The sequence below is a fragment of the Silurus meridionalis genome, chromosome 3 (genome assembly GCF_014805685.1).
Source record: "Silurus meridionalis isolate SWU-2019-XX chromosome 3, ASM1480568v1, whole genome shotgun sequence".
Taxonomy (NCBI): Eukaryota; Metazoa; Chordata; class Actinopteri; order Siluriformes; family Siluridae; genus Silurus; species Silurus meridionalis.
Window position 1 is genome coordinate 23,421,513 of NC_060886.1, and position 13,866 is coordinate 23,435,378.

Consider the following 13,866-nt stretch of genomic DNA (forward strand, 5'->3'; position numbering starts at 1 on the left):
ATATACAAAAACATGTTAACTATCCTTTATGGTGATAATTTATAGCTGTTTAGTTTTTTTTCCAGCAATTTTTGACAAATATCTGGTGTGAAGACAAACAATTTTTTATGCTTCCTCATTGCTCCAGATGTTGAGATGAATAAAATATAATGCAAAAACCAAAGTCAGCAAAAAACACAAGCAGATACAGCATTTAAAGTGCATGTCACAGCTGAGATTAGGGTAAAAATAAAGTGCTCCCTTAGGCACCAGAGGAATTTATTTAGTTTTATTTTCTTTCTTGTTGCTCTGTTGTACATTTGCCTAAGATTTTTTTTTTCCCTCCACAATCAGTCATTTGAGTTGTCCTGTGATCAAGTTTGTGGCTAGAAATCCTCTTCTAGATTTTCTCTCTGCGCAGAGAGTCAGTTCTAAAAATGAGGGCAGATTTTGTGTATTATAAGATATGATTGCTTGGGCTAAAGTGTGTATTCTACACTTTATCAATACTTGGTTTAATTTACTGCATGTGATCAAAATGAATCAATTCAGTTGTAAAGAGGGTGGAAGTAATTAAATGTTGTACAAGACTTAAGAGGAGATACAAATCTTTTGGAAATTGTGTCAGGTAGACAACAGGTTTCTGTGAATCTCAGAATATCTTGTTTTTTTCTACTTATTTGTTGGCTCCTATTTTGTCTTCCTCCTTCACAGATCCACTGTCCTGTAGTATGGGAAGACTGGCAATTTTCTCTCTCCCAAAGCCTCTCCATCATTGTGGGCTGACACAAAAAGGATCTGTAATGAAATTTTCACGATGAGTCATCTGTGTCTTGTGTAGAGAATGTCATATCCAGTGAGATTTGGTCTTGGATTTGGTGCCTGATATATTGGTGTCATCTGGAGTGGCTCAGAGGGGTAATAAATTTAACACGCCGTTACGTATAAATGATAAAACCCATAGAGCTTTAGGTCATGTACAGTGTAATGATATATACAATGATTTCAGTAAAGAACTTTACTACTAACGGTTAAGCAAAAGGATTTGTCTTTTAGAGCTTACATATTTAGTTTACACCTTTGTGCAAAGCAGCCTGAAGCTAGCAGTGACTGTTCGTGTGCTGGGATTTAAACTTACAACCATTTGATCACTTGACCAAAACCTCAGCCCCTAAGCCACCTCTTCTGCAGCAACCATTTCTGTATTCAGTGCTGTATTCATGACACTTCTCACATGCACCCAGTGGTGGACAAAATATATAAACCATGTACTTGATTTAAAATAGAGATGCAGTAGGTAAAATATCACTTCAGTAAAAGTGCTCCTTTTAAACTTTCACTTGAGTAAAAGTACAAAAGATTTTGCCTTCAAAGTATCCAAATTACTATGATTTATTAAGGCAATAATCTTTTTATTGTCATTTTTGTCACATGCTTAATTAACTTTTTATGAAAAGACTCTTATGTAACTATTAGCACAGCATTCTATTAACAGATTAATATTAATGATTCAAACAATGATTGATATTTAATAAAATAATCATAAACCTAAAACCTTACTTAAAAAATCACTCAAATAAGGCCACGGGTGTTATGGTAAGTTGAAGTCAGGAGTTTCTTCCATCATTTATTACCATAATTTCCGGACTATAAACCCTTATATAAGCCGCACCCACTGAATTTTACAAATATTTTTATTTGTAACATAAAAAGCTGCACCTGTGTCTACACTGAAACTAATGAACTTTACACAGGCTTTACCGAAAGACAGTGTCTGTTACACGGTGTAACGGGTAAAATATGTTGTGGCTCCTTCTTTAAGAGCAGAGCGGCATTTTGGGAAAAGCATGTCACTGGATTCTTCCCGTATTACTGCATGTGTGTGCGTGTGAGACTGAGGATTATGTCCTTATTATTTTCTGATGTTGCTTTGACTAACCCATAACGCTGTTGCCAAGAAATATAAAAAAGCATGAGTTTTGGAAACCTGTCTGTGCTTATATGATTTAATTTGCAACTGGAGTTTTAGTGAGCTCTCCCTTCACCCTGACTCAACGCGCTACAACAGCTTGTATCTAAACAGTAGCCGACCAAGTAAGTCATTGTTCACTGTCTTCCTACTTCCTTTCACAACTACAGTGGTACCTTGACCTACGAGTGCTTTAATGTACGAGTTTTCCGAGGTATGAGCGTCACTCTGTCGTTTTTTTTGCTTTGTTACGCAAACAAAAAAAGAGGTACGAGCTCGAGACGCCGCTGCTAGATGGCGAAGCGAAGCCAGAAAGCGAAGATTGTGGCGAAAATTAAGATAAGCAAAGAAGAAAAAAGGTAACATTTTTAAGTTTAGGGATACGTAGTGTACAGGAGTGATAGTAAAAAACGAGTTTTCCCTCCGCCTCCGCTTATCGCCCCCACACACACACACACACACACACACACACACACACACACACACACACACACACACACACACCCCACTCTTCTCCAAGGAAAATACACTGAACAAAACCTTGTTATATCTTTATATACTCTTTCTATTATGTTTTTATACAAGATTTGTTATTTAGAAATGTACTTTCCAATTTAATAACATGAAACATAAAAACGGTGTGTCATTTTGAGGGTTGGAACGGATTAATGCCATTTTAAGTATTTTCAATATGGAAAACTGATTTGATGTGCGAGCAAATTAAGATACGAGCTCGTCCATGGAACGAATTAAACTCATAGGTCAAGGTACCACTGTATTTCTCTCGGGAGTTATCTTTCGGCATCGTCGTGCGTTTAAAAATCACCACCGGTGGAAGTTTTTTCTCCCGATGCTGTGCAGCTCAGAACACAGGTGAGGCACGACTTTTCTTTTTTGTTCGGAAATTTAATTGGTCTAATGTTATGGGGTTCAGTGTTTTGGCTTGAAGTTTATGAAACCGGCAAAAACCCAGGAAAAATCCATAAATTTGCCGTTTTTGTTGTTTAAGCCGTGGGTTTCAAAAATGTGGGAAAAAAGTAGCGGCTTGTAGTCCGAAAAATACGGTACTCTCTGAATGTTCTGCTTGCTGTTGAACTGTATATTGGTGTTAAGTAGATACCACTAAGCGACAATCAAACAAGTTCAAAACAGAACCCACGCTCTTCCCTGATTGGTGGCTTGCTGCTTGTTTCACCAGTTATTTTTTAGGAACGACTAATTTTACAAATTGTAGTTGAGTAAAAAGTGAGATATTTGACTTTCAATTGTAGTGAAAAAAAGGTCTCCGTAAATACAAATACTTCAGTAAAGTATAAATTAGAGAAAAAGTTACTAAAGTATTGTAACAAATTACATTTATTTTGATACTGTCCACCACTGTATGCACATAATACTACATCTGGAACAGTTCAATTATATGTTTAACAATAAATTGAACAAGAGGATCATGAACACGGATGATCGGCTGTGGCGACCCCTAATGGGAGAAGCCGAAAGAACGTTTTTTTTTGCAAACTGTTACCATAAAGTTGGAGGCACAAATATGTAAATTTTGACATTTTTCTTCACTTGCAGACCCCAAACCCTGTTCCAGCATAACAGTGTAAATGTTCTGAATCTTACAATCAGGTGTTTAGAAGAGGTGAGAAGAGGTGGAGAAGGTGGTGGAGTTCAGGTACCTGGTGTCAACAGTGCAAAGTAATGGAGAGTGTGTTAGGGAAGAAAAGAGTGCAGGCAGGGTGGAGTGGGTGGAGAAGAGTAACAGGAGTGATTTGTGATAGAAGAGTATCTGCAAGAATGAAAGGGAAAGCTTATAGGTCTGTGGTGAGACCTGCAATGTTGTATGGATTAGAGACAGTGGCAAGGATTTCGTTGGGAGTGACAAGGATGGACAAAATTAGAAATGAGTTTATTAGAGGGACAGCGCATGTAGGATGTTTTGGTGACAAGGTGAGGGAGGCGAGATTGAGATGGTTTGGACATGTGCAAAGGAGGGACATGAGTTATATTGGTAGGAGAATGCTGGGGATGGAGCCACCAGGAAGGAGTAAAGAGGAAGGCCAAGACGGAGGTTCATGGATGTGGTGAGGGAAGACATGCAGGTAGTTAAAAGAGGCAGATGTAGAGGACAGGGTGGTATGGAGACGGATGATCCGCTGTGGCGACCCCTAATGGGAGCAGCCGAAAGAAGAAGAAGATACTATATTTTAAAGTTCCTCATAGCTGTTGAAAAACTTGAGATTCACAGTGTGAAGAAATCTCACTTATCTGCAAAGACAAGCGGAGAGACAAATTTGACATATTTCTGACATTATGCTAAATAACAGTACATGAACTATTCGTATGACATTTTGACAAAAAAAAAAAAAACAGTGTCAAAGTATGTTATAGGCAAAATTTATGCCAAAATGACGATTTTTTTTTTGCCTGTTTGTCAGATTTCAAAATATTGTCCTTTATACTCCTATGCATTAAAATCATTGACCTTAATGACCTTATAGAACCACTTCAAAAGATTAATTCTTCTGACAGTCAGTCAAAAATAAATGACCCCTTCTAATAATTCATGTAAATCAGGTTATTTGCCTGATTCTCATTCAACACCTGACCTAATATATTTGTTCATTCTGGAGGCTGCATGTTTTTGGACATTTGTCTCACTGAAGCACCTTCACCTGACATTTTGGTAGTTTTGCATAAAGGTCAGTCTCGACCCAGGGTTCAGCTGGATTTGTGTTGCCATGACAGTGCTACTGTGGCAGTGCTAACCAGCTGCAGCTGTGATACAGCTATAGATTTAGAGTCATACACTATCTGATCAGGTTTTATGTTTAGATTTGTGCTAGAGCTTGTGTATAGTAATCAGACATTGGCAGACATTTTTATTACTTTTTTTTATTAATATTACAATGTTTAGATTTTCTAATAGAACTGGACAAATTATTTATGAAAATACACAGATATACGGACAAATATACAGATAATGTATACTTGCTGCTCTGTCTCAGATGCTAATCTGTTTTGTATGTTTTTCAGGATACAGACTTAAGAATCTCGAGAGTCTAATCTAATTGAAAATCTTGATTCCTGCCTGCTGGTTTTTAAAAGAAAACTAAATTTTAGCTCAGTTTTTTGGAGCAAGCTATTCTCACTAAACTAAAAAAAGGTAATTAAGTATCTTTAAAGGTTACATTTATTGAAATAATTTTCAAGCAATTAGAAGAGACCTGTGGTCTTCCATGTAAGTCAGGTTGTCTCTAAATGTGAATGTAGATGTCAGGGTGTGGACCAGCCACCCCCACCCCCTCCAGGGGCGGCACCTGACACCCCAAACCCACCCAAGCCAGGCGGGCCATGGCTCTCTGAGGAGGGTCTCCCATCCGTCCAGGGTCGAAGGAGGCCCGGACAGCATCGCCATGGTACAGGGGAAAGCCAGAAACGGAGTGACGCCCTTGGTGAAGCCCGGAGGCTGAGCGACGTCTTCAGCGGAGATGCAGCGACGGAGCGACGCCCACGGCGGAGTCCAGGGCCCGTGCGACACCCACGGCGGAGTCCAGGGGCCGCTTGACGCCCACGCTGGAGGTCAAAGACTGAGCGACGCCCTCGGCGGAAATCTGGGGCCGAACGACGCCCTTGGTGGAGTCCAGAGACCGAGCAACGTCCATGGCAGAGTTAAGAGGCTGAGTCACACCTTCTGCGGGAGTTTGGAGCAGACCTTGGGGTATGGCGCCACCTGCAGAGAAAGTCAGAAGCACAGTGATGCCCTGGGCAGGCCCCTGGGGCGTTACAGCGCTTGCTGTGGATGGTGCCTTCCAAAGCACTTGGAGACGTGACTTTGCCTTCAGAGGAACTTGGAGGCAAGACGTCGCCTTCAGAGGGACTAGGAGGCGAGACGTCGACTTTTGAGGAGTTTGGAGGCAAGACGTCGCCTTCAGAGGGACTAGGAGGCGAGACGTCGACTTTTGAGGAGTTTGGAGGCAAGACGTCGCTTTCAGGGGGACTGGGAGGCGAGACGCCGACTTTTGAGGAGTTTGGAGGCAAGGCGTCGCCTTCAAAGGAGCTTGGAGACGAGACATCGTCTTCATAGGAGCTTAAAGGCGACACGTCGCCTTCAGAGGGACTTGGAGGTACTATGGCACATCCGGAGGGGCTGCATCCGGGCGGCGGTATGACATCCCTTTTGCGTCCGGGCGGTGGTATGACGCCCCCTTTCGCGTCCAGGCGGTGGTATGACGCCCCTTCGCGGCGGGTGGCGATGCGCCGTCTTTTGGCAGCCGGGCGGTGGTATGGCGCCCCTTCGCGGCGGGTGGCGGTACGCCGTCTTTTTGGCAGCCGGGCGGTGGTACGATGCGCTCAGTGGAACACTGGAGTGGATTGGCAAGCTCTGCGAAACACAGAAGCGGAGCGGCACCCTTGGCAAAACACTGGAGCGGAGCGGCACCCTCGGTGGAACTCTGAAGTGGAGCGGCACCCTCGGCGGAACTCTGAAGCGGAGCGGCACCCTTGGCAAAACACTGGAGCGGAGCGGCACCCTCGGTGGAACTCTGAAGTGGAGCGGCACCCTCGGCAGACGTTGAAGCGTAGTGGCACCCTTGGCGGAACCCTGAAGCAGAGCAGCATCCTAGGTGGAACTCTGCAGCGGAGCGGCACCCTTGGCAAAACATTGAATCGGAGCGGCACCCTCGGCAGAACATTGAAGCAGAGCGGCACCCTCGGCGGAACTCTGAAGCGGAGCGGCACGCTCGGAGGTGCACTGGAGCGGAGCCCTCTCAGAATTGAGGGGGCTGTAGTGGAGATCTGCCATAACCATCCTAAAAATCCCAGTGAGAAGCGTAATACAACTGCCGTACGAGCCGAACTCGCCTTCATACGCGCTCCACAATCTAATGGCCCCAGTGGTACTGGCTGACGTTCCATAGGAATCTGCCCCACTTGGCCGATTCACCGGAGAAGCGAGCCTTGAAGCTCATCGTGCTCTTGGAGGGGCGTGGCGTAGCCACGCTTGCATGATCCAGCACCGGCGAGCATAATCCGCGAGGAGCGGCAGGGGTCTTCTGGTAGAAATCCGAAGCAGAGTTTGGCTGCCAATCCATCGTGGTACGGCGTTTCTTTTTCTGTTTTGGTCGGACCTTCTGTCAGGGTGTGGACCACGGGTCGGAAGCGGAAGTAACTTTATCATGTTTATTTCCAACACACAGCACACAAACACCAGTCAGAGAGCTTACAAACCGTAATGCGGGTTTAGTCCGTAAAGCCTGACAGTCCCTTTTAGCCAAAACGTGACTAAGGTGGATCCTGTATAAACAAAAATTAGCTTAGCTTCTTAGCACTCATCCTTTTCAATGTAATAACTAAAATGCTGTTATGATGAATGTTTTGGTATTAGGAACTGGCATGTGCAGGGTTTTGCTCTGCAATTTTATTCTAATTATGCCATTTATATGAGTAAAGCAATTTCATTAGCATTAATGTTCCCAAAACATTTTGTTATTACAGCCGGTTAAAAAACAGTTTGCTCTGGAAACTCACATCATTAATTGTATAGCTCTAATGGAGAACATTTGTTTTTAGTTAGGTGTATTTAAGTCTGAATTAAAGGGAAACATTTATGAACCATAGCCATTTTAACATGTAATCTTTTTACATTAATTCCATTTGGCAGAAACACTTATACAGAGCGGCTTACATTTATTTTACTTATACAACTGATCAGTTGGGGATAAGGGCTTTGGTCCAGGCTTCAGTATTAGCAATGCTGTGAATTGAACTCATGACCTACTAATCAGTGCCTTTTATACCACTTCGATAAATGTTGCCTTTTACATCCTTTTATTTGGGGGACCATACAATGACATGCATTTAACAGCTGGCTGGCAAATGACCTGCATTTAATACCTGGGTGCTTAGTTTTATTTTGTGGTGTATTTTATGTCTTACTGTATGTGACACTTATGTATGTTACTTTAGATGACATTTGCCAGATGTCTTATCCAGAGCGACTTACACTCATATTATTTATACAACTGAGGTTTAAGGTTATTGCACAAGAGCCCTGATTAGATTCTGATTAGAAGTCCGATGTCTCACTGAGCTACTATTGGCACAACTACATGGAGTTACGCATGAATTAAAATTTAGACAAGCTGAAAAATATGGACCTATTTAGGAGTAAATTCAGGTTTTCTCACTATTGCATTAAGCAAGCATGGACTAAGCTGTTTTTTTGACCCCCTTTATTTTCAGTAGATTTACATTTAAATTGCTTCATTCAAAATCAAAACATTGCTGCAGCTTTGACTGGGAAATAGCACACAATACCTGCCTCTATTGAGTGGGTGATATGATACGCTCTGCAGTGGCCTTGTGAGGGATACTGGCACTCTGTCAAAGCTCTCTTCTACACTCACAATGGCTCCTTTAATGCTTTACTTTTTTTATATAACTTCACCATTGTATAATGCCACAAAGACTATAAGTTGAACTGTAGAGATTCTTTCATCCCTACGCCGTGTCAGAGGGCAGCAGTAATGTAGAGGTGGGCTGGAACTGCTGTCCACCTGTGCGCCATGTAACTCTATATCCAGCTTGCCCTGTGTGCTAATGAAGAGCGAGCAAACACATCTGTTAGCCAGCACTGATTTTCCAGCCCACATCGCCTCACTTCATCTTCATTCTCCCACGATGAATAGAGCGCCAATCCATAACCTTTATAGCCATCGCATGCTTCCAATCGTAGTCGGGCCATTAACATTCGCACAATGAGACAGTGCTTTGACTCAAAGAGAAGAGAAACAAATGCTGCTTAAGTCTCTTGTCCTCTCTCGGGTCCAATACAGTGAAGAGACAGAGGGAAGTGGCATTTAAAAAGCAATCTGCTAAAATGCCGTCTATTGTTTTATGTTTGTTTGTTCTTTTGTTATTTCATGTTGGTGATTTAGGTGAGACAATTACAGTGAAAAGAAGACAACTGTCCAAAGGAGCTATATTACTTTCGCTGGCTGAATCTCAAATGAATTTAATATATAGTACATTTTGCTGTGCCTGGCACACTACTAAATTACAACCTTTGTAAGGAGTTTATGGATTAAATATAAAGAAGCACATGTATAAACCATATGGCATGTGGCTTAACTTTTGGATTGTTTAAATGATCCTACATGAGGAACTGAAGATGTCAGATGGAGCATATGTGATTAATATAAATCCATTTGGAATGCAGCCTGTATGTCCGAACAGCATCCGCTTACTGTAAATAAAGACCAATCTGAAACATTAAACATGCCAGAATTATGATTTTACTTTTTTCTTATTATTTTAGACAAACACAAATTTCTTTTGGGTTTATTACATACACGTCTTCTACCATTTGCTACGTCTGAGACATTTCATTGACATTTACTTTTATTAACAGCGATGCACAGAAGTGTCTAAATAATATAGTCGAATAAATATTCAAATGCATTCAAATGCAAGGAAACCTTTAAGGAATAAAAATTAAGTATAAATATTGACTTGATACTGGACATTTGTTTACTGTGTTTTACAGGATAAAAAACTTGAATAATTCAAATGATATTTTTCTTTGTGCATTTATATTTTGAATGCAATGCTTACATGATCATATTAAAGTGAGATGCATTTGCCCTCATCACTGTACTTAACCTGGTTCACTTGTAGTCGGATCTCCTCAGACATCTAAATATGGCATAAGAGGCTGAAACAGATCCAACTGAGGCAATCAGGATAAGAAAAAAAATATACAGACAGAATAGGAAAGACTGTAATAACTGGTGCTGTAGCAGACTTCATTTACGATGAAGGACTGGATGTACCGTTTTTTTTTTTCCAGTTAAAAGAATGAGATCATTAATGCAGCTTGCTTTGACAAGTTTTAAGTACTTTTCATATGTTAACCTCAGAATGGATTTACAAGACAAGGGTAAGGGAATTCAGAACAGAATATGGTACAGTTATTTGTTAAAAATTTTGGGCAAAGAAACAAAAGTACGTATGTTGTTCTTCCACAGGGTGAGATGTGCCACTAAATGAAGTGTTGTCCTGATTAATTCAAGCAAAGCTAAGAGACACAGACGACAAAGACTACTTTGTCTGCTTTAATTAGTGGCTTCCTATTCTGCTTTCATTCTTGCTGTTTGGTGTGTTTGGACCATCTGCTCTGATTAATTGCCACCAGGCACTTTTAGAGAACAGCCGAGTCTTTGCACACTGTGAGGCACCTTCTGAAGGAGGAGGTTAAAGTTGGAGCCTGTTTAAATCTCGCTTTCTAGGGCCATGTTACTTACCATGTTACTCATAAACACTTTTTTATTTAAGTATCTGGAGATTAAAGCACAGTGAGTGCATTTCCTACTTTTTGCATTTACATGAACATTGTACTTACAATTATCTCATTTATATTCTTAAATGTTTCATATATTTGGTGATATAATGACTCATTTTTTTTTTCGGTGCTTGTATGACATGACAGATGCGCTTATGTGAGTAGTAGATGTTGTTGACAACCCTGAGCTTTGCAGTCTGCCTCCTGGGGTTGGTGACATTTACTCTGACTGATCTGGCTGCCTTGTAGGTTGCTGTCCTGCTTCCTCAACCTGCACCATCACTCCTGAACCTATTCAAAGCTGACATTAAAGTATTTGAGGCCAAGAGGCAGACATCTACTTGCCTCCATGCCAGTGAGACCCCACTGTGGGGAGTGTTACATTATTTATAGTAGTTAATGAAAAATCAGATAGCAGATAGTTTTGAGTATTGATTATTTACTGCTTTTTTTCAATTAATCAGTTCATCTTAAATTCAGAAACCTTCAGCAGTTTCTAACAGAGAAGGTTCCAAGTAAAAATCTATAATAAAAGAGCCCTAAAGGATCCACTGAGCCACTGGAAATTACACTATTAATAAAAATGTTGTACCTTACATGATTTTACTTATTTATTAGTTCTGTTTTAGTATAATAAGGAAGATAACCATTTTAAATAACGATATAGATCTATGCTGTGCGAGTTGTAATTTTAAAAGGCTACAATAAAACTTTACAGCACATTTTTTACACCAGCATTGCTCTTACCTTGGTTTCGTGACATTTAAGTATAACCATGCTCAGGTTTGAAAATAAGTCTGAAAATAAGACATTTAGATTCACTGAATGCAAAATGCTTTTTTCTTGCTACACGATTGTGAGAGGCTGTTTGCGCGTTAGATTCACTTTTTTTTACATTTACATTTATGACATTTGGCAGATGCCCTTATCCAGAGCGACTTACATTTAACTTATTCATACAACTGAGGAGCTATGGGGTTACGGGCCTTGCTCAGGGGTCCAGGAGTAGCAGCTTATAAATATCGCTTTTTATAGCGTTATAAATAATCAAAGAAAGAAAATGTTCAACATCTTGACTATTCAGTATGTACAATTCCATTTTTTCTAAGTCACTTAACATTTCAATAATTTTGTAATATTCACCACGCTAGCTGCTACATACAAAAGTTCAGATTTTCTTTGAGTATTATCAATTCTTTTGACGCTGATGGATTTACAACAACTACCAAGTCCATGCCAGCTGCAGTGCATTATACTATTAAAGCAAATTTTAAGAGACTCAAAGTTAAATGAAGAAAAATGAAGAAAACTGTACACTGTATCAGTTATAACCTGACTATATGATTGTGTTTCTGTTCTTGTGTTCAGGTTCTGGCTGAGGAGGAAAAGGCTTCCACAGAAGGGCTGGAAGATGAAGACTGGGACAGGGCTTTGTCTGTGGAGCGTTTTGGGGACATCATCACAGAGTCTGGCACGAATGGTGCAGACAAAATGGGCCGCAGCTACAATGAAAAGGACTTTGAATGTAGGTATAGCCGTTTTTTAAAACAAGTACTGTAAAGACTCCTGGTGTCTTTTAAAGTAGAATATTACATTGTTACATTATTACAATGTAAAATTGTGCATTCCGTTTTAGAAATGTTAGTAATTTCTTGAATGATTGCAAATGCTATTCTTTTGTTTTTAATACATATGATTATGTTCTTAAGAGTCTCACACAGCGAATGAATTCTGTAGGGCTATGCAGCAGGTTTTCATGATTTAGCGTTAAAGATCTAGCTTTGAGGAGAACAACTGTCTAATTTGTAGAGAGAATTCTCTCTCTCTCTATTTCTCTAGTCATTTTTTACACACCTTCTGCACAATTTTTTTACTATTATTAAAGTAATTTTTTCCTAGAAACCTCATAAATCAAGGTTTTTGTCCTTGTATAAAATGCAAGGATTGCATATGATTTCAGTACCAGGTAACGAAATACTCACGGCAACATGAAAAGAGCCTCCTCCTCCTTTTACTAATTGTGCATGCCGAGAGACGTGTTTCTTGTAATGACAGTTTAAAAAATGCAAATCTTCTGAAGGCTGAAGCACACAGCTATGTTTTTATGATAATATCATTGCATTCCATTGTTTGATGTCTGGGCTCAATTGTTAGGACTGTTGGAACATTCAGTTAAACTGAACCACTCAACAAAGACAAATTTGTGAGAATGATATATCTGCCTCACTGATGACCATATGATGTGTGTTTCGAGCAGAAAAAGATTTGTTCTGCGAGTCTTCCAAAGACATTTCTGTCACAGTCCTTGGTCTGTGCTTTGTTCCAAGGGGTTAAACCCACATGTACCAGTGACCTAAAACTTTCCATTCATTAAGATCAGAAAAGATAATGAGGATTTTCATGGCTCAATGCAATGCAGTGTTGTGCCAGGCTATATGGAGAACACTTAGGAGACCAATAATTTTCAATGAGACGACATAGCATCAGCAGAAATGTCCACCTGCACTTTGGTGAACTGTTTCCAGATCTGGGACACCAATTCTGGGTGCAGACGCTGCCACTGCAAGACTTTATAAACTGTCCCACTGCACTATTATATAGTCCCAGTAAGTGATTTTTCTCTCAGTGAGAGAGACCATATGTGGGACCACCTGGAGATTCTTTGCAAAGCGAAGACAGACATTTGACCTCATACTGCTTTGATGACTGATGTTTCTGACAGTCTCAGTGTTGTACGAATGGACTCGTATGTGTCAACATCTCAGAACTGTTAAGATTTTCAGAGCCAGGCTGCCATCAATTCTTGCTGGTTGAAGTGTTCTCACACCAGGGGGCAACATCCGATCCTTCTGATGGTCATAAATCTTGAAAACATCCATTGTGCTGGAGAGAAACTGAATGGTAGAAATTAATTTGGAATAAATGTCCATAGACAGCAAACCTAAAAAAAAAAACCCTGTATTCTGCTGATTGCTTAACCATTTTATTTAGACAGCTTATCATTAATTGTGGGCCATTGTACAGTTTCTTTGCAATCTGGAAGTACCTTGGGCCTGTAAGTTCTTGTACTAGAATTGTTTTTCATAAGGCACATATTACAATGTTATAGCTAGCCTGGTGAAATCAGCAAGATTTGCTGAAGGGATTTTTTTAAATACACTTTTGTAATTCCCAAGGGAATCTTTAGCAAATAAATCTGTCAAAAATAGTATTGTTTTGTGGATGCATCTGTTCTATCAGACCACCGACACACGTTCCACCACACGCACCACCCGCTGTCCACCCACCTGCCCCCACAGCGCTTCAGGAAGAGGGTGCTCAGTATGGAGCGTCGGCGCAAGAAGAAGCGCAGGAAAAAGAAGACTTCTATGCCACCCTCTGATGTCACACCCACCATCCATGAGGTAGATGAGGAAGAGGTGGAATCTGAGCCAGAAGTACAGGGCCAAGACACCACACCTACTGAGCCCCCTGAACAACAGATGCAGGTAATTAGATGTGACATGCCTTTTTGTTTGTGATTCAGGATTAGTGCTCTAAATTTCAAACATTTTGAACTCATATATGGCTTTATTCA

General features: G+C 40.6%; 1 protein-coding gene across 2 annotated transcripts in view; it reads left to right on the forward strand.

Annotated features, from left to right (window-relative positions):
• slc4a3 (solute carrier family 4 member 3) overlaps positions 1-13,866 on the forward strand; it is a 72,534-nt gene that overhangs the window by 20,330 nt on the left and 38,338 nt on the right. For both annotated transcript variants that reach the window (XM_046843287.1, XM_046843280.1), the window contains exons 3-4: positions 11,658-11,814; positions 13,530-13,777. In XM_046843287.1, the coding sequence (XP_046699243.1) occupies positions 11,658-11,814; positions 13,530-13,777 (405 nt within the window). The remainder of the gene's footprint in view (positions 1-11,657; positions 11,815-13,529; positions 13,778-13,866) is intronic.